The sequence below is a fragment of the Colias philodice genome, chromosome 18, assembly GCF_061535455.1.
Source record: "Colias philodice isolate Cphi_HAF_F1 chromosome 18, ilColPhil1 Martin Lab GWU primary, whole genome shotgun sequence".
In the NCBI taxonomy this organism is placed as follows: domain Eukaryota; kingdom Metazoa; phylum Arthropoda; class Insecta; order Lepidoptera; family Pieridae; genus Colias; species Colias philodice.
This window is the reverse complement of record NC_143103.1, coordinates 255,364-277,350: the sequence shown is the minus strand read 5'-3', so window position 1 is coordinate 277,350 and position 21,987 is coordinate 255,364. Positions and strand designations below refer to the sequence as shown.

General features: G+C 34.0%; 1 protein-coding gene across 2 annotated transcripts in view; it reads left to right on the top strand.

Annotated features, from left to right (window-relative positions):
• LOC149480203 (uncharacterized) overlaps positions 1–19,159 on the top strand; it is a 29,529-nt gene extending 10,370 nt beyond the window's left edge. Inside the window, exons 2-6 of one of the 2 annotated variants that reach the window (XR_016317084.1) lie at positions 6,173–6,297; positions 7,255–7,432; positions 16,007–16,240; positions 16,928–17,125; positions 19,038–19,159. Coding sequence is in view for 1 of the 2 variants with exons in the window: in XM_089706962.1 (XP_089563088.1) it covers positions 6,205–6,297; positions 7,255–7,432; positions 16,007–16,240; positions 16,928–17,019 (597 nt within the window). In the remaining variant the exon portion in view is untranslated. Of the gene's footprint in view, positions 1–6,172; positions 6,298–7,254; positions 7,433–16,006; positions 16,241–16,927; positions 17,778–19,037 lie in introns of those variants that run through there. The other variant, XM_089706962.1, reaches the window with a different exon arrangement.
• Positions 19,160–21,987: the final 2,828 nt, after the last annotated feature.

Below are 21,987 nucleotides of genomic sequence, written 5' to 3'. Positions count from 1 at the left end.
CCGGAAATCCCACGGGAACGGGAACTATGCGGGTTTTCCTTTGCAAACGCGGGCGAAGCCGCGGGCGGAAATCTAGTATTTAATAATTATCAAATCTTAACGTCTAATACATACATCTATATTTTACTTTAAAAAAAAGTAATAAGTAAGAAGAAGCCGCAATCTACTTTAACTTAAAAAGGTCAAAGATAAAAGCTAAAAGGTAGTCAGAACTGGGTTGGTCTAGTACGTGTAAACATTGAAAGCGAAGCACGTGGGTGCGGCATGAATGAAGCATTGTCGGTGCGGACAGCCGGATGCTACCAGCTTGTATTGTTCAGGCCGTGGGGACACTTAATAATAGAAATAATCAATAACCTTCTTCGTCTGCTAGCCTATATAGCAATGTCTTTGAATATGTAATTCTCCTTTGCTTGTTATTCAAAGAGACGTAAGTGGCGACGAATTTTGATGAAATGCTTAATATAGATAGAGCCAGATAGGGTTCAATATGAATTAAACTTATAATTGAAATAGGATATTTTTCATTTAAGTAAAATAAGGTCAACTACTGTAGTTATGTAAGACATTTATCAAACTTAATTAAACAGTCATTAATTAATGGAATTTTCCTTCCCGTTAGCTTCAAATTATTTCTTCAATTTCCTTTCAAGCTTCAAGTATTTGATGTCAAGTGCTTTCAGGAAACTATTTAGGTAACCTCAATAAAAGGGTAATTTGCTGAGTGCCAAAGAAATGCCAAATTGAATTGCGTCTTTGCTCAAGGAAATAAGAAATTTGCTCAAATAATAGAGAAATAAAATATTCCGCCAGAAGTGATATTGTAGGTTTACTGTTATCTAGTCTGTGGTCTATGTGTCTGTATGGGTCTTGGAAGAAAGCATTGGTCAACTTGAGAATAATTTATAGTGAAGTTTATATCTCCTGGAGGTACGCTGATAACGTGTTTGCATTATTAAGTGGAGCAGTAGTTAACGTCTGTTTCCTTTTAATTTGCAGAGCTATTTATTTGCTGTTTCTTCTCGATAAACGGAATTACGTAATAATGGTTGATTTGTAAAAAGCGCCTCGTTCGAAAGATTACCAGCTGTTTTAAACACGCTTTTTTGTACAACCCTTTATTTTGTGTGTAACCTTAAGAATTAGGGCCTCGTTCACCATCTCCAAGTAAAGTGTTGATTAGTTACTTCTTAATTAACGTTAATCAGCAAGTAAAGGTTACGAGTATCTTTTGTCAATTTCACAAACGAAAAATAAGCTCTTAACCTTCAACAAGTCCTTGAATATTTTGGGCCAAATTTTTATATTAATACCGGTAACATTTAAATTTACAAATGTTTTTTCGTTTTCATTGGTAACGAATAAATATTGAATACAAGATACCTAGTGTAGTTATAAGTTATTCACGGTTGACCTCAATTCGCAGCCGAGGGTGCCACCTGCCGCCCTGCTGCTGCTAAAGTTGGGGTGCCAGGGGTCGTTGAACTTGATTTCGATTTTACAGATGTCTTCGAATTAAAGTTGCACAATTACTATTTTCGCACAAGTTGTTTCGTGTGTGTTATGTCTTAAAGTGAAGAAAATATTAAGTGCCGTGAGTTATCCATGTGTTTAGTTTTAGTTTATCAGGCGTTTAGCCCATAAACGGAAACTTGTTACCTTAACAAAATTTACCGTTTTGGTTAATAGGATAGATATTTTTTAATTTTTGATGTAACTTTTATTTAGTCTAGATAATATTATTTCTCGGATCGTCAGTATCTCTTGATTTGTGCTTTTACTTTTTAACAAACTATTGTCCACAAAACCCGGTATAAAACGATACCTATGTGATATAGTTAAACATTTTATATATTGTTTGAAATGCACTTAAATATAAATAAGCTGCAAGTTAGGTTAGCTAGGTAAGTGCAATAAGCTAATGCAGTGCAGTAATAAAGCTGAAGTGAAGCGGTTCGCTTATCGGTTGACAAACATGCTTTATCTAAGTTTAACGTGCGATACGGATGGATATAACTAAGTAGTTGGGAGGTTTATATTCCACTATAATAAAAAATTAAGAGGCTTAAAAATGGGCTATGTATTACGTTTTTTAATAATAAATAAGACTAGTTTTTTTAAATATAAATGAAATTTCTAGTTTTTTGTAGCTTTTGATGTTATAGGTGTAAACCTATTATGAATGAATATCAAAAGCAAGAAAAATATTAGAAATAAGTTTTAGGTACATATATCGATATAATATCCTGCGATTCATCCTGTTATTCCTCACATAAATAGTAGGTTGCTACTTTCAATATTGACTTTAATTGTAGACCCATATTTTAAACTATTAAACATTTCACTTGTCAACATAAATAGAGCAATTGAAAACTCAGCATTAACAATTCTTTCAGTGCTCCAAATTTTATAGGTACATTTGGCTCACTCGAAGCACTCGAATTAAGTAGAGAGCTTTACGTAATACTCAAACGTTTCACTTACCCGCTCTATATGCAGTAAGAACTTAGTCCGCTCTATATGCAGTAAGACCTGTGCTAGTAAAGCAGCTCTTAGATGTTTCTATTTACGTATCTAAAAGAGCTCTTGGTAGAGCTAGATTGATTAAATTGCTTGCTGATACTTGCGATTTTATATGCGTTCGACATATTCAGACCAGTCCTGTGCGGTGGAAGAAAGGAAGAAGAAATTATGAAGGCGTAATTTACGTAAAAAAAATATAAAAGTTAATGCGAATAATACTAACTGGAATTATTCATTTTATGACTTACTTATACCTACGAAGTTGCATGGGTATTCAAGGATTGATAAAAATTATTCATTATAATCTGCTCTATTAGCTCTTTTTTTTATATTTTTATTTAAAATTTCATCTAACTCTAAAAATAAACGTTGAAACCTACGCTTAGGTATACTGTAGTTGTGCAAATACGTTTGTACAGGAACTAGAATATACGATAAGAATTATTATCAGAGTAAGATTGGGATTATAAAATACACCGTCTATACTGTATCTAGCAAATATTACCTAAATAGTATCTCGTGTTCTAGGTTTATAATATGCGAAAATATATGCACAAATGTATAAAGAATTAATAATAATAGTTTCCCGATTGAATTTCGTTTATGGCTTCGAATCTATAGAGAATAGCCAACTGCGCAAGAGATATTAAAGCACAAAAGTTACACGCACACATTATGCATTGAAACAAAGCATATTAATTAATTAAACAACTATAACTTGAAAAAAAGTATAACTGAATAAATTCGTTCAAAACAGGGCTTAAATGTGCAATTAAAATAAATACACGAGCAACGATTCCATTAAAATTAAAGTCACGTTAGTTAGGGCCGGTGTCAGTGGGACTGTGACCCTTCGGAACGTTATTCAAGTGTATGCTAACCCTTATGGATGAGGTCAGCATTCGTGTTTTGGGGTAAGCGGATTAACTAATGTTAATTCGTAACATTTAAATGTAAGCACACGGTTTTTGACTGCGACGTGCAGGATTTTTATTATATTATATGCTTTTAATTTTGCATGTATTAATATATATATAAAGTATAATAGTATTTTAAAAGTTACAAACATAAAACCCTATTATCTAGTTTTTCAGTTCATTTGTTAAAAAAAAATCATTCTGCTTATTAAGATACATAATTGTAGAGCAGCGATTTATAGAGCTTTCTAGTAAAAGAAAATACTTTACTTCCCTACCTACTTCGTGTGCAAAATATTTGGTATATGTGAGGAATAAATCGCGTCAACATGTAAGCACACATAAATCGTTATAAAATCAAACATCAATTTTTATTGACGTTCCCTACATAATATTGCATACTTGACCTCGTTGAAAGTGCCCGAATCCATTATTCCCTATCGACTAGTTCAATTCGTAAAACTTTTACGATCTGTCAGCGGCGCTGTGAAGATTTACGAGATGTTAACTGCATAGAGAAGTGCTTTCCGCACTTATCGGCCAAGGTTCCACAAAAATATTACTCACACATCATAGCCGCCATGAAAATAAACTATTTAGATGGCTTTAGTTTTTGTTGTTCCGTACAAAACTAGCTGTCTAGGAATCTATAAAATTATCTATAGAAATATTCGTACTTCAAATTGTAAAACTAAGTAAAATATTTTAATGCTATAATTTCTCAATGGGTTACGCCTTGGAACAAAAATATAAAACATTTATTTTTCCCTGTTTATCACAAAATGGTCGGAACTCTAAGTTTGCCTGGTGATGGTTTTTATACGAGGTTGTTGTTATGAGAAGTTATATTGCTTTCCTTATAAAAAAAAGAACTAGTATTACGCAAAAAACAACCTCGTAAAAGCTCCTCAGAGTAGTAAATAACTTTTATACGTTAGGCTCTGTAGCCTGTTATTATTTTTGTTTATTTGGTATATCTAATAAGAAATACATATATTTCCTATATTATGGTCCCACACCATGCCTTCCTCCACGTATCTTAATAAACTGGCTAACTATTGGCTATTATTTTGGCTTAGAAAATGGACCATTACACACAGCGAAGGTTTAGATATCGGATCCATTCACTACGTGTCGCGATGCAGCGCAGGTGCACCGTGATTTGATTGCTAATGCCCTGTCCACATGGAAACCTAACGACTGTTGCATTGCTCTCTGGAATTCGTAAGAGGTCATGTGTATGCGATTTCCTTCTAGAACCTTCTGGAAAACGTTTTGAATTGAAATTTGATGACTTTTATGAAAGATCAGCAGTGCAAACTTTGTAGGAATGTTTATTATTTAACTGTAATATTTGGAAAACTTTACTCCCAGTAAATAATATCTGTTTGAATAATGGAATAAAGAACAATATCCTTGTGTTCTGAATTTAGGAGAATAATGTTATTAAAAAAAAAACATGAAAATATTGTTAAATAGCTAATTGAACTTTGGAAAAATTTATTGAACGAAACATAGGTCCAGTAAAATCATAACACACGACATTTGATGCAATACTATTGATGAAGATTCGCATCAGGTGCACAAATGTTTAAGAATGAATGTGCAGACGGTCAATGGGTGAGTCAGATTATTAGCATTCAATGTAATAACTAATAACTGAATTAGACGCTATACAATTGATTCGCTCATTGATTGAGTTAGCACGATCTAATAACTAAATTTTGACTGTAGATTTTACGCACTTTTAAATCAATTGATGTCGAAATTATTATTATTAATTATGATATTAAAAATTGAATTCAAATGAAATTGTGTCACCGTTTAGATGTTGGGTAAATGTAAGTATTTATGTTCGTGTATTTAAAGATTTGCTAATTCATAAGTGTCTAATTAATGCACTTATTTTGCTGTTTTATAGAATATGTGAATGCTTTTAAATTGAAATGTTTTTTTTAAACGCGATTCATTCAACGTATTTATATGAATTCACATTTTTTTTGCAGCAGAATAGTTTATCAGAAATGTACCATACTCTTGGTATAAAGATAAATTCTTATTAGAGTACTTGTTATCAAGGACATAAATGTATTGGAAAAGAAATCACGAGCGACGATTGTCGACGTGGGTTCGCGTTACGTTTACTGAGTTACACTTGATAGATTCCTCGAGGTTGAATGCAATTTGATACGAAATAACACCCATTTATTCAATAAACAACGTGACCTTACCTTACTTTTAGAGATATCGGACCACAAAAAATAAAAGGTAGAAAATTCAAGTAAAAAAATTTAAGTTTTGATATCGTCTGTAAACCATATTTATTGATTTTTATGGCAACAGATTGGGATATCATTGATACATGTGAGAAACAATAATGGTCCATTAACAGAACCCTATGAAACGCCGCTTGGTATTTATATTATCCAACTAGAAAAATAATTGCTTATCATGACTGCTTGTGACCTGCTTTTTAATGGCAGATGTGAACCAACTTAATGGAGTTCTAATTCCCATAATATTGAATGTTATACTAATGTTCAAATCTAATTATATATTTGGCTATCGTTTGTCCAATTCTATTAAAGGCCTTGCGATAATCGGCGGCGTAATCGGTACGCATTTCTAAATAACATGTACTTACAGTGAATGTAGAGGAAAAAAATCGGTACTTAGATTCATAGTTGTTGTAGTGTTGTATTGGATACTTGTTTATAAGATCGTTGTTACAGAGCCGTGCCCGTCAGCAGCGGTGTGCGATGGTATGCGCGGGATGCGCGCGGGGCTGCTCCGGGCCGTGCTGGCCCTGCTGGTGGGCGCCAGCGCTGACGTCATCTTCAGAGTGCCGACTGTTGTGGTAGGTTTTGGTTTTATTAGTGGCATTTATCTCTATAAATACAAGTAAATACCCGAAGTATTGAAGGATATTTCTCTAAAGATCCTTCAATACTTCGGGTATTTCGCGAGAGAATTCGATAACCTTTCTGATTAGAAGGACAAGCAGATAACGGAGATAGATAGAGATATTCAACACGCAAATTTTATGACTATAGGTTAAAATGCGTGTTTTATTTTTATCTAAAGCTTTAAAATGAAGGAAAGTGGCATTCTTGCAGATCCTGATAAAATGTACTCCTACTTAATTGGACCTTTGCAAACCAAACAGAATCTTGGCACTAGCTTGCGTCATTTCTCTTGATTAGTTTAATTACTTTGTACAAATTAACTTGGTCGACATCCTTGTATATCCCCAAACTAAGGTATCTGTCGCAAAATTTATATTATGCAGTAAAAGTAAGGAAAATAATTTTATTGTATTGTATTATTTTTCCAAGATAAAATACAACTGACGTACAACAATATGTTAGACAGACTGTGGTAATATTTCCCAGCATTCAAATTAGTGCCCAGCAAAAAATGCAAAAAATATGCGACATGAAGTAATAGTACCTGCCTTAAATATATTAACTACAGGCTTTGCTTTGCTTTCTAAGGAATTATTTAAAAAATAAAACATTTAAGCACTTAAAACACGTTACTCAGGAATCATAGGAGCGAAGCAGAAATGAAAAATATCCTTGTAAGAGCAGATGAAGTCACATCTTTCAGCCTAATTTCCTATGAAATGATTCTTACCGCGCGGCTTTGTCCGCTTTGTAGAAAACTTAACATAACCATAGAATAATAACTAGTAGCTTGACTTAACTATTAAAAAAACCTCATCACAATCCTTTACGTAGTTTTATAGATTTAAATGTAGGGATGGACAGACAGCAGCAGCGACTTTATACAATGTAGTGATGATGCCCCACAGGTGCATCCCATATCAGTAGCCAGACGTGTAGGTATCGAGTCGAACGGCAGCCGAGCCAACGACAGCGAGGCGTGGAGCGAGGCGGAGGTGGACGTCAGCTACGAGGAGTACTTCGTGGAGCATGACGTGTCCACCGCAGATGCGAAGCGAGCTGCTGCGGCGCTGAGGCTCGATGATAGTGAGTACATTTAGGTGTTATTGAGCTAACATGTTTCTAGAGTTGTATATAATCCAGAATGGCAAACAGTCAGGTAATTACCCGACTGGTGTAGACGAACTAGTGAGATGGAGCGGATTACTTAAGTTTCCACTTATCCTCTATTTTATTATGAACTGTATAATAGGGAACAGTAAATTGCACCATAAATTGCATTTATAAATTTGTAAAATTTTAACAACATATTTTTGGTGCATTGTTACAATATAAAGCGTCCTACTGCAGTTTTATAAGCCATTGAAAAAATACCTCTGATGCGTAAAATCCACCCCATTCGGCGTAGGTATAATATTTTCACATGAATGCACCAAAATTAAAAACTTGAAAAGAATCCTCATTACATTTATGAGACTGAAGTGAGTAAAGCGGCTAGCACGTATTGTATGAACTTGTTCAGTTACCATAGTTGGAATAACTATGTTTCTTTTTCATTTCGCGATGTTCCCGCGTGAGTCAGTTTGTATTGTGTAATTGTAGTTTTAATTAAAGCTCGCAAGCACTCGCATTCATTACATGTCAAGGATGATTCAGGATTGTGCCTGGTATTCTCTGTAATTAGAGATTTAGAGTGGATTTGAATTGGGGTTTGTTTCATTCAAGTTAATGACGTAAGTCTGGGTGGTATTATAGGCCTTGCATATGACTTTACACATTGACATATCGGTGTATTTAAGCATGAGAACTGTTTAGAATCTAGATTTATTTATATCAATTGAGCCACGTTAATTTCTACATCAGGCATTTGAACTTCGATTTTTTCGATTTTCTTCGATTTAGTTTTACAAAATTCAAACGGAAATTATACTCTATGTAGAGCATTCTGCGAATCTCAGAAAATTTAATGCAAATAAAAATAAAATACGAACAAATTGCTGAATTCAAAGTCTACCCATTAAATAATTTCCATGAACCTCGTAAATAAATAGCAAAGGGCTGTTGAAAATAAATAAATTTTAATAACAGTATGAGCAAGCGGCTAATTGGTCAATTCGCGTTGACATCGCTCGAGACAATTAGCCGAGTCGTTAACGCAAGTAGTGGCTGTAAGGTGATATATTTATAGACTTATAGTGTAATTTAAAAATTCTAGATGAAAGACAGATGTAGGATTCCGTATCGAAAGGGTCTGTCTATCCGTCTTTATCGTAGATAGATAGAGATAGTCGAAAGTTTCAGAGGTGATTTGCAGTTGTTAGCTTATTTGTATGGAACCCTGTGACGTAAGTCCGACTCGCACTCTACCGAAATTTTTGAAATTCCAAGATCTTAAAAATAAATAGCTAAAAAGTTTGATGTTGACATTCGTCTTTGGAACCATCTTCTTTTAAAATGATTTCAAAGGTATTGCGTGTTACGTATCTATCATCTAGATACCAGACACTTAAAAAAATGGAAATAATACAAAAATATTCTTCTTTTATCATTTTACACGTCAACAAATTGTGTACTATAACTTTACAGAATTTACAAAGGAAATGACTGGTGACTATTGTCCGTCATTAAATGCAATTTAATTCAATTTTATATTGTGATATAATGTACGTGCATTTGAACAATTTTTCTATGACACTAATTTATATAACAATGCCAACTGCGCTAGATAGGTAACTCCACTACTTGTATTGCGTAGCCGGACTCCGGAGTCCATTGTGAGGTTTAAAGTTAAGTTTATATATAGGAGTAATACAGAAAATTATGGAGTGCAAGTCGATTGAATAATATCTGCAATTCTATTAAATTAAAATGATAACTGACTTTTCGATTTAGGGCCGATTTTTCAATGCTTGGATAAAACTTATTCGTCGAATAATGTATAAAACTAACATTTTAAAAACGTATTCTTTGGCCGTATTTGACAGTTTTAACCATGGATTTAAAAATCGGCCCTTAAACCAAAAGGTGATTAGTTTTTATACATTGAAAATAAAGCTGCACAAAGTAAGGTAGTTGAATCGCAATTGTGAACAATTCTGCATTTTTGTAAATATAAAATTAGTTCAGGAAATTCTATAACGTAGCACGAAGTAGCAATTAACCCCTTAGAAACAAGGTCAGAAGTAAGGTCAAAATAATAATTTTCAGTCATAAAGTTACAGGGCGAGATCTCATTAAGATTAGCGAGTCACCCTCACTCTGAGTATGATTCATTTTCACACAATCACCACTCAAAGGTAAGAAAGAACCTTTGAGTTGGAGGATTATCAACTTATAATTAAGTTTACCTTTCAGCAACCTTTCAGTACGAAGAAAGTGAAACAATGTACCTTGCTAATTGATGACGAGTCTGTTTAGATTGCATTTTTGTGTCATTATGTCTTATTTAACTTGAGACAAGTTTATATGATAAGATATATTTCATGCAAATTGGTTCAGTAGTTTAGGCGTGATTGAGTTACAGTCTGTCTGTTACTTTCGCATTTATAATATTAGTATGGATTAACACCCAGACACAGAGCAAACATCTGTTCATCACACAAATATTTGCCCCGGGTGGGGATCGAACCCACGACCTCTGGCTTGGAAGGCAGGGCCATTACCAACCAAGCCAACCGGCCAGTCGAGTTAAAACTTGTGGAATCAAAACGTGTAGAGCGTACGCTTGGCTCTGCAGTAGATAATAGCTTTTTCAGAGCACGCCTCTTAGTCGCAGATGGGCAACATTAAAAACACAAATCCATACTAATGTTATAAAGCTGAAGAGTTTGTTTGTTTGTTTGAACGCGCTAATCTCGGCAACTACAGATCCGATTTGAAAAATTCTTTTGGTGTTAGATAGCCCATTTATCGAGGAAGGCTATAGGCTATTATAATATCATCACGCTAAGACCAACAGAAGCGGAGCACTGCGGGTAAAACCATGGAGCACAGCTAGTTACAAATACCGCAGCCCAGATTATTTTATTATCGTAAATAGCACAGCTGGCAGCCCTAGTTGCCGCCCAAGCTCTCCTGTGTATAATGCCTGTAATATACCTGTAATGTCGCACAAGGCCGAGCCTCTCGTTTGAAGAGTCACCGTTATTGTGTTCACGATCCACAGCTATGATAATAGACTACAGAATACAGCCTATGGTAATTTTTCATTCATTAAGTTATACCTATATGCTCATAATTTTTAAAAGATAAACCGTTGAGAGTATGGTTTATTCATAGAAACTGTTACCATAACTTGTAGAATATGTAAAGATTAACATTAAGAACTTTAATGTTGAAAAATATACCTTAAATGTATGTAACGCAAACAAAAGAAATGGCTAAACTATTTTATTTTCTGAACTGATATTATTCTTTAGCCTGGCCTAATAGATAGGACAAAAGCGTTGCCTCATTTTTCTGTATATTGAAAACAATAAAACAAAGTAAAGTACCAAGCCTTTATCTATAAATATGATCGTAAAGTATCTGGGTCAGAGGGTGACTTCCGAGTGATTTCATGATATGACATCACCCTAGCGATAGCCAAGGGGATAATGTGACACATATAGGGGAATCAATTTAAAGATATCAAATTATTTTATCGCGCAAAAATGTACGAGAAATAACTGCAAATAATATAAAAAGATTTAAGCCCTTTTGCTGAAGTAAAAGGTATATTACGTATGTCTTTGACGAGAAGAAGTTAAAATATAAAAACGACCACGAAAATTTAACTTTTGTGCACTAAGAATGTAATTGTCGTACCAAGGATAAGTTTTGAGACAAACTTTATTCATAAAGCAAAAGCAAGCTTTTATTTAAATAAGATTCAGGTTTTAAAATGTTTCTTTTAGTTATAGGTATCCGTTATTTTTTGGAATACATACAGCTAAATTTATATTGCAGTAGCCTATTAGATTAATTTATCTGGCCTGGTCACTTTTTGTGTACAAAATTTTGTGTAACTTCTAACCACATTATAAGATTAAGGATATTTTTAACACTTAATATTAATTTAATCAGTTGACAATTTTTCCATCACCATTTGTATAATTAAAGGCAAGAAAAAAAAGGAACGTTACAGTTGAATCACGCAATTAATCACAAAATGTACATAATTATTAACTATTAACCTTCAAAAGAAAGCCTCTTCATTGCTAATTGTAATTGATATGAATAGTATTAGCTGCTTCCCGTGTCTCAATGAATTCACAGCAATTATGTTGAATGGCCGCGGCCTGTAGACACAAGGCGAGGTTGGAGGCGTGGTGGTAAGGTCGAGGATCTACAAGATGTGACGTCCTTTGGCATAGCGGACAAGAAACGAGAAATAAATATAATTTTCAGTTTGCTGAATTGTTGTTCGCTAAGTTTACTTTTTAAAGATTTTCGTCATCTGATTTAAATATTATAGTAATTCATAGCAAAAATACAGTTTTTCTTTTTCAAAATGTACCTACCTACACGATAATATGGTTTTGAATTGAGGTTTATGTACGAAAAATATCGTTCTTTCAAATATTTGTGCATTAAGCGCGTCACACACGGTGAAGATACTATAATATTTTATCTTAAGATACTGTTATATTTTATATTACAGTATCTTAACGCATCCGGTATCAGCGTTCGGACCATCATTTTTCTTTTTGTCATTGCGTACTAAGACCCCTGTAGAACCGCCATCCTGTTACAAATGACGCGAAATTTTGTGGGTCATTTGTAACAGGATGGCGGTTCTACAGGAGTCTTAGTACGCAATGACAAAAAGAAAAATGATGGTCCGAACGCTGATACCGGATGCGTTAAGATACTGTAATATAAAATAATTTGGAAAATCCAAAAGTGCACGCCTCATAATTTTTTTTTAATAAATATTTATTAATTATTATTTTTGTTTATTTAATAACAATTAAACCACATCGAATCAGACCCTGAAAAATGAAAGGGTTCTATTCCTGAGCATACTCAAGCGTAAGAGAAAAAAAAAGACTCGATTAGTAAAGTATTTCGGTCGCTATCGTGTTAACAAGAAAAAGGATCCGCACATACAGACACACGGACGTCCAAGACAGAACTTTTTTAAACTGTTTTTTAACTAGTTTAAATAACAAAAATGAAATCAAAAATATCATGAACGTTAAAAATAGTGTTTTTTCTTAATATGTGTGTGTATGTATTATCTTACAAGTGCAATGTATGATACATAAAGACATTTTAAGTTTGAAAAATCAGATGTTTTGCGCGAAGTGACAGTAGTACCCACCTCAACGCTTCGCTTATGAGGCGTGCAATATAACAGTATCTTAAGATAAAATATTATAGTATCTTCACCGTGTGTCACGCGCTTAACACTGTTAACATTTTCGAATTGACCATTTTAAAATATATTGTGATATTCTTTCCTGATGTATTTAATTAATCTGTTTAGTGTTACATGATACGTCCTCTTAGTTTCCGTAAGTTATTTTCTGTATTAAAAAATTAAAAATGTTTCAATGTTTTCACCTTAGTCTATCATATGCGTTGTAATGAATGTCCTGCTACGTACTTTGGTTATTAAATGACACAATGCGTTGTAACAAATGCACAGACACGCCCTCCGCGACCTTGGTGACCATAATTGGGAGGGAAACCTTATAATTTTCGGTGCGACAGTCAGGGCTGTGCAAATTGTGATGAACTTAATTATGTTTCATCATTAGCGGACCGGAAAATTAATGTTCTCCATAAATTACCATTTACAATGCCTAATGATAAATTAGCTGAAGTGAGGTGTGCAATTGTTATTTGTTACGGAATGAAGAAAATAGTCGAGAAAAAATAAATCGAATTTAAATTGGCTCATAAGTAAAATCTCGACTTTTTAATTAGCTGTGAACTTCATTTATTGAAGTCGTTTAATCATAATCTTCTTAATATATATAAATCTTGTGTCACAATGTTTGTCCTCAATGGACTCCTAAACCACTTAACCGATTATAATAAAATTCGCACACCATGTGCAGTTCGATCCAACTTGAGAGATAGGATAGTTTTAAACATGTAGGTACCACGGGCGAAGCCGGGGCGGAACACTAGTATATTATTATAAAGAAAAGTTTATTTACAAACGTATCGGAAGTTTTTATGCAGTTACACATTTAAATATAATATGGTTATATAATATGTGGTGGTAGTGACTTCCTGAGGCTCTGGTTACTTTATTTCCATAGCACGAGGGTGGGACTTCGAGTTCGCAAAAACATCGTACCAATATATTTTAATTAAATAAAAAGCTTCTCTTGTTATTCAGACATGGAAACATCTGACTTGCGTTACATATAAATTCAATCAGTATAATTAATTTTCACCATTTCATTAATTGCACTAATTGTAATGGATACCTAAACTGTAAAGCTATGTTACCAATTTCGAAAATTACTTGAAATCGCTGTTCAACACAGGTAGCGAGAACTAGTGACCATTATGGTAATAATAAAATCTCTAAATATTTGTATTATTTCGTAGAAGAATAGAGGTGATACATACGATATTATGTATCTGGTAAACAGTGAATATGTAAGGACACATACATTTGCATAACTTTCGTATGGTAAACAACGTAAGCACACTATCGATTCAGTCTATTTCCAATAAACAAGTACAGTATAAACCCACGCAAATATATTCGCAGATGTCTGGAGACAAATGTTTACTCTCCCAAGGGTAGCTATAAAAGCCGCAAGTGTGCCAAGTGTACCCACGCTAAACGTCCACTCTTGTTAGTTGTTTCACTTAGGAGACCTTGGCACAAAGTTGCCGTTAGGCACGCTCGGGATCTTCCAGTAATTGCACTATTTCTGTGCCCCAGTGGGGGCGGTCCACACTAAACCTCAACCTTCAGTTAGGAGGGTTACTTGCGCCCCTTAGCTTTGAAACGCGCGCTTTAAGATTTAGAAATTAAGCTTTGCGAGCCCTCGGAGCTTTGCTTTCTAGTGTATACAAAAAGACTTTGTCGAGCGATGTTTTATATTTAAAATTTCTACAGTTGTACATATTGTTTAAATTTTTATTAACATTTTAGTTTTAATCATTAATCCCTATCTATTATTAAATAACTAGCGCTCTGCATGTTTATCTATAAATCCCAGTCTGTTTCAAATTTCAACTATAAAAAGGCAGACAGACAGAAGTAGGTACTACTTCATCAATTATTGGTACAATTTGTCACGGTATCGTTACTATTTTTTATATGTATAATTCTCCAAGGACTTAAAAAGCGTAGTCTCGTAGTCACGGTTGAATGAAATTTTTTCATCAAATAACCTTTTTGCGGCGTCTATTACGTTTTGTAATATTTCAACTAAATCATCGTTACAATAAATTTTGTACGTAATTTTATTATGTTGTTACTTTTCATTTCCTATAGTTATACAGTGAGCATATCAATAATTTTAGCAAATTGAAAAAAAGTTAAGTTCCTATAGCTGTTAGAATCTTGAAAATGATTAAAGGGTTTCTGCGCTATTTGCTTCACTTATATCGCTGTTTGTGAAGCTCTACCATGTGTTACAGCCTCATTCCATCCAACTTCCATTTGCGTCTAAAATAAGAAGAAAGAGAAAAGAAGTAGCAAAATGACACAAGTATAATTACGTGACTTGTAAAAGTATGCAGCTTTACAGGTAAAAAGGATCAATATTGCAGGTCCTTGTAGACATGCGTGTAGTGCCCGAAACAGATTGCAATCAATAGTGCATGCAATATTTCACTTGCAGGCTTTTGATGCGCTTAACGACTCACCGATGCATTTGATACGTCTTGACGAGTACTTACGTTAAAACATAAACTTTAGAATTTAGATGTGAACCTGTCTAAAAGTAAATTGAAAATAATGCCAGATTTTGTTCGCTTTTTCAAATGATTGTTTTTGTAATGTATAGTTTGATTATGTGTAGTCACTTCGCAACATTAGAATTTCCAATGAGATCACATTTTTATTCTAGACGTCCTTTAGGAAACGGAAATAGAACAATGCATATATCAATATGACTAGAATGGTGTGAATCAAAGGTGAAGCGCTAAATTATACATTTTAACTTGAAATGCGTTGTAAAAATTGTTTATTTGATAATTTAAATTGATACTCTCAGATGATTTATTTGGGAAGGTTGTAAACTCGCAGCCTAAAATTAATTTATTAAACACATTTTACGCTTAGGGATGTGTGTTGGAAGGTTTTATTGCAGCAAATACGTGTTTACATTCCTAAATACATAGCAGGGGTAAGGTTAAGCTATGTGTTTATTTGTTTTTGTTGGATTAAATATTGTGTGTTTTAATTAATTTGTTTGAAGTAAATGTTTGATTTCAAACGTATGAAAGTCTTCAGAGACCTACGAATACTAAAAAAAAAGACGGGTTGCACTCCGGAAGTGCCGGCAGAAGTGAAAACTTGATTATTAACGTTGAGCATGTTTGATATTTTGGAATGGTATCCGTCTTACGCTTTTTCGATCAGGTCACGTGTCCTGACGCGAGTTTAAGATTTTATACCCATAACAGAAAAAGTGCTCAACGCCGCTAAAGAAGTTTTCATTTCAAAAATCTAAAATCTGCGTTTCGACTTCCACATTCCAGTCCCAGAGACGCAGGACGGGTGCGGCGAGTGCACGCGGCGCGAGATGGAGTACTGCGAGACGCGCGTGCTGGCCGACCACTGCTGCTGCGAGCGGCGCTTCCTGCCCGAGCCCTTCCCCTGGCTGCCGCACACCTGCTACATGGGCCCGCACCGCTGCAAGCCGCTGGCCCACGACTGCGTGCGCTATGTGCGGCTCAGGGACTGCTGCTGCTATAGGCACCTGGCTGACCGATGTGAGTGTCGATACTACACACACATGCTCTACACATACCATTCTACACGCAGTAGCATAACAACAAGTAGCATACACAACACGCGACAACACACGGCACACAACGCAATACGCGACTATACACAGCACATAACACGCGACACCACGCAGCAACAATTTAGTTTTCTAATTTGCAAGAAATTTGAAACGAGCAATTCACACGACTAGAATCGAAAATATTCTTATTCAACCGGGACAATCTCCTGGGACGAATAACCGGGTTTGCAAATTGCATGTTTAGACATTCTAAAATAACTTGCTGCACTAATTTCGACGCTATTACAACATTTAGACTGTTTTTTCAACTTTACCTTTACTACGTTTAAATCATTTGCTCGTAAATGTTTTATAGGAGCGTAGAATTTACAAGAGAAAAATGTCGTTTTCTATTTTTCACAAAAATCAAGATTAATAAATAGGTACAGTTTTCTTGGAAAGTAAAGATTTTAAATGTTTAACTAGATCACAGTATTAAACATACTTAATTAGTTTGAGATCGAATCGAATACATACTTATCACTTTGTTTCCGAATTATGAAATGACTTTATTATTTCTAGAAAACGATTAAATAAAAATGTTTATTAAAAATCAATTAAATTGTAGGAATTCTAACGATGTTTTATTTCAATACTTTAACGTATATTCCAGGGAAGGCAATCCTATCGCGTTCCAGTCGGGTAGGCGTGGGCGGAGTGTCCCTACTCCTCCTGTCCATGCTGCTGTTCGTCGCGTACTTGTGACCCGCGCCGCCGCCCGCGCGCGCGCCCGCTCACGTGTGATACACTGCGGCGTGTGCACGGGGGAAGAGATGGTGTGTGGTACGCAGCAAGCAATGGATGCTGATTGGTAAGTTGTTTGGTGTAGATAGCTGGTATTGTAGCGTGTATTACGGCGCGGGTACCGGGGAAGAGCTGGTGTGTGGTACGCAGCAAGCAATCGATGCTGTTTGTTGTGTTGTGTTGTGTTGCTTGCGATACACTGCTATTGGCATAGAAAATATACATAGCTGGTATTCCGTATTAGTGTGTATTACGGCACGTGTGTGAGAAGGGATCTGTTTGGTGACGCGCAATGGATGGTGTGTGTTGTTCGACGTTCGTAGCCGGTATACTGCAGTGTAAAGGGGTTAATGTATGTTGAATTGTATGTGATGGGCAATATTTATTGAGTGTGGTTCATTGCTGTTGACATACATTTCAGGTACTGTAGTATCGTGGAGTGTGTTGATGAGTGTGGTATGTTGCTGTTCACATACATTGCAGGTGTTACAGGGAGCAATGTATGTTGAATTCTACATGGCAGGGCATTGGGCAATATATATTGAGAATGTTGTTGGTATGATGAATAAACATGAATATGCAGGATAATGTATGCATACTATAATATTATGTATATGCGGTGTGCGTGTTGGTTGGAGTATGTTTGTGATACATTGCTGGCAGTTGTGGTCTGTTGTCTAGAAGAGAAGCTATGTAAGTTGGATTGGATATATTGACAGTATAATCCCACCAAAAACATTTTCATGTAAAATGTTGCCAAGACGAGCCCATATGACTCGCACTGTCAAAAAGTTATCAGATCTCATGTAGAGCCAAGCTTCTAACACTACACGCCCTAACTCTACAAGGCCTAACTTCACAAACTCTACACCTTAGTCAAAATATGTGGCTTGGCCATTTCGCTACATTCACATCGGCGTAAGGTGAAAAATTAATTCACTGTTCATTACTTTTGTGTTATACAATAGTTCTTGTAGTAACGAACGGCCAAGCCACATATTTTGACTAAGGTGTAGAGTTTGTGAAGTTAGGCCTTGTAGAGTTAGGGCGTGTAGTGTTAGAAGCTTGGCTCTACATGAGATCTGATAACTTTTTGACAGTGCGAGTCATATGGGCTCGTCTTGGCAACATTTTACATGAAAATGTTTTTGGTGGGATTTCATTTCTTTTTGTAAGTTGTTTGTAACAAAAATTTTTTTTATTTTTTTCTTCTTTTTTTGGGGTGTATTTCTTGCACATCAGAGACGCCTTTTTTATAGCCCACTCTCTTGTCAAGGACAATTTTTTTTTATTTTTAGCTACTGTGTGGAGTGTGGACGTAAGAGGCAGGAGACGTTCGCAACACTTCTATTCATTCATATTTATATGATCTGATCTGAAGTAAGTATATGTCTCAATATATGTCGATTAAATTTTTAATTTTTTTTTTTAACAAGGAGTACCTATACATATATATATCTAGGGGAACCAAGTTTTAGATTATTAGATTAGACCTCTAGCGTCATCAAAATTTAATTTAAAATTACAGGTCTCATACAAACTCCCATCCCCTAGTTTAAGGGGTTGGGGGATGAAAGTTACAAGTTTTATATTTTTTTTGTTGTTTGTGTGCTAATACTAGCTTACATACAAAATTTCAGCTTTCTAGGACATTAGGAAATACCTTAAGAATTTTGATGATCATCAGTGAGTCAGTGACGAAATTAGCGTTTTTTAGATATAAATAAAATCTGAAGTATAAAAGCTAATGTAATTAAAACTTAATATGTTCAATAAGTCCGCTATTGACAATATATCCCGAAAATTTTGTTGATCTAGCATAATCCAAACCCAAGTTATGAGGGTTCAAAAAAACGTCGAAGCGCTTCGAGAAAAGGTAGGTAGTGCCCGTGCGCTTCGCTTTCGCTTGGCTCGTCTTGGCGGGGGCACTACCGTGCCCCCAGATGTTTGATTAACGATCATGCCTTTTATTCTAATAGCGAACGAGTAATGTAAGAATGACAAAGGCGTCGCTTACTTTGTGAAGACTCGATGTTGATTGATAATGTACATTGCTGCTTTTAATCGCGAAATATCTTTTATTGTATACGCGAGTAAGAAAGAAAGAAAGAAAGAAATCCTTTATTTCAACACACACAACTCACGAGTACAGAGTAAGGAATGAATGTTCAACGAATGGAGAAATCCGGTTTAATTATATTATGATCTTTCATAAACTTGGGAAGTATATGACGAAAACGATTGTATTTAACTCTGAATATAGTTTTAAATTTAAATCCAAAGTAACTACAAGAATGAATAAATGTTGTACCAGAAATACATTTGTCTTGGTCTACAGACAATTAAAATCGAAAATAAAAAAGCTTATATGAGGTTATTAATTATTAATATTAACTCCAAGGAATTGCAATGTATAATATTATCTAGTACAAAATCAGTAGAATCTTTAAATAAATAAAAAAAATCGATTATCGCACAATTTTTCCTATAACTTCTTCTAGAATCTAGATGTTTATCTAACACTATCTTACTATGTCGAGTTGTAAAGACGTAAAAGTGAAGCTTTCTGTAAATAGGTTAAGAGCTTTTCCAAAGAATTCGCATAAAATTATGTATTTTTTTGCGCCTGTTGGAAAACACTTTACGAGGTTCTATTAAATGTTTTTTCAGAAGAATATGCGAAAAGTGGATTTTTTTTAATAATAAGAATACACATAAATAAAATAAGGGAAACTAACGGTGCATTTACATCAAACGAGCGAATGCTCGTTCTTACCCCACTATGTCAAATTCTTTTGGTGAAAACAGTCGTAGAGCATTCTTTAGTTGTTCTTAGTGCGTTCGAAAAGATTCTATGCAATGTTCTAATACTGAACAACACTGAATACGAGTTTTCGTTTACACTGAAAGATTACGAAAGAATGTTCTTGTTCCAGCCTTAGCTGTATGTTCGTTCGTTTGATGTAAATGCACTGTAATAAAGTGAATATAAATTACTATTCTCTTCTATCAAATAGCTTACGTTTTAATTGTAATGAAAATTAAAGTTATAAGTACTAAGAACACATAAATTCATGTGATATGGGATACAAGCGTACAAAATGCGTATTATTTTTGTAAAGCTATCAAATAGCAATATTTACTTCTTACTTCTAAATATTTAATTATATATTTGACAAAAATAATGTATAATATTTTATCTCTGGGGTGATTTTTAATATATTATTATACTTACAATTATTTACATAAATTTCTCTCTTTTGTTATTGACATAGCATTAAGTATAAAGCCGTCTACTCACGTGCCTGCCGTAGGGGCAATATTGAAACAATCTCGGTTGCTCGGCGGTCGGAGCAGTTTCAGTTGTTCTAGAAATTGCTTGCATATACACATCACAATTAAGGAGCCAATTAAGGGTCCAATTTAAAAGTTGCCCCTGCTGCAGGTACGTGAGTAGTCGGCTTAAGTAAATTTTATTTGTATTTTACTTGCTGTATGATGAGAAATTGAATTAAATTATTATTTAAACGTTACCTTTTAAGTTGTATGTTTCTGTATTATATATATTATGAATGAATTGTATAGGTATTCTGTTTGAATTATTATACTTAATTTACCAATTCAAGAGAAACTATGTGTCATCAAAAATCTTAGTTTTGTATATTACCTAGTTTAAAATAAAGTTTTTACACAATATTTGTTCAGAGAATGAATGAAATGTATTTAAAGATCTATATAATAATTTAAACCGAAAAAAAAGGTATCCATTGCTGCTTTACTACAGTATTATTTCATATCTACTATAATAGAGCAGCAATGGATAATGATAGCTCCAAAGATCGGGATTTTGTTAAAGGTTAGTTTATTTAATGTTTTAGTTAGTTTTGTTGACTATTTATTATAATTTGAACGCCAAAGGTGTATTAGTTAAATGTAAATATCGTAGAAAATGCTCTGTACCAGTCAGTATTGAGAAGTAGCTCTAGCTTGCACATTCTTATTATTGTGATAGTCTTGACGATAAATTATCAATTAAAAATTTATTTTTCTTTTAAATTTATTAATAGGGATGACTAAGGAAAATCATGCATCAATTCAGCACTAAAAAAGTTTTGTTTTTAATTAGGTAGGTACCTTTAATGCATTTAACTTATAGATTTTTTTTTGTATAAATATCGGTTGATTTTATGACTATTTTCATTGTATAAAAAATAAATTTATTTTAACGTGATCTGAAATGAAATAAGAAAATGTAGAGACAATTTTAGGTACTACTTATAATGTTCAAATTGATGCACAATTTTACGAAATTATATTTCTAATATAAATTATAACATACATGTAAATAATATGAACTATTACAAATGTATTTTGACTTTCAATTGAAATCATTATTATCTATATAATAGATTCCGAAATAAATTGTGACAAACGAGTTACCAACCAAAATGTGTTTTATTTCTTTACTTACATGCTTTTACCTTGAACATCCTTTGATTTTAATAAGTATTTTGCCTATTTCGTTGTTGGTTGTTGAATGAAAGGCAATTAGAAGATCATTGTCATTGCACAGTATCATTGTATATCAATTACAAGTATCTAATTCAATTAGAAAAGGACTGAATCGATCGATAAAAAATTAGCTAGAAAGATTGAACTGAATAGTAATAAAGTCTGTCTGTCTGTCCGTTCGAGGTTATTTCTTCAGGTGAATCTGCAGTACATAACTAGTGGCACTAAATTAATATAATATTATGTACGAAGATAAAATCTATGAACATGGAAAAGTGCACATACCTCGCATGATTCGTTATAATTGCAATAATTATTAACATACAGTAAAAAAAGTACAGATTTAAATATAAAACAATTATTTTTCAACACGCAGACTCACTCCCTTTATGCAATGCATTTGTTTTGGACAAAGGA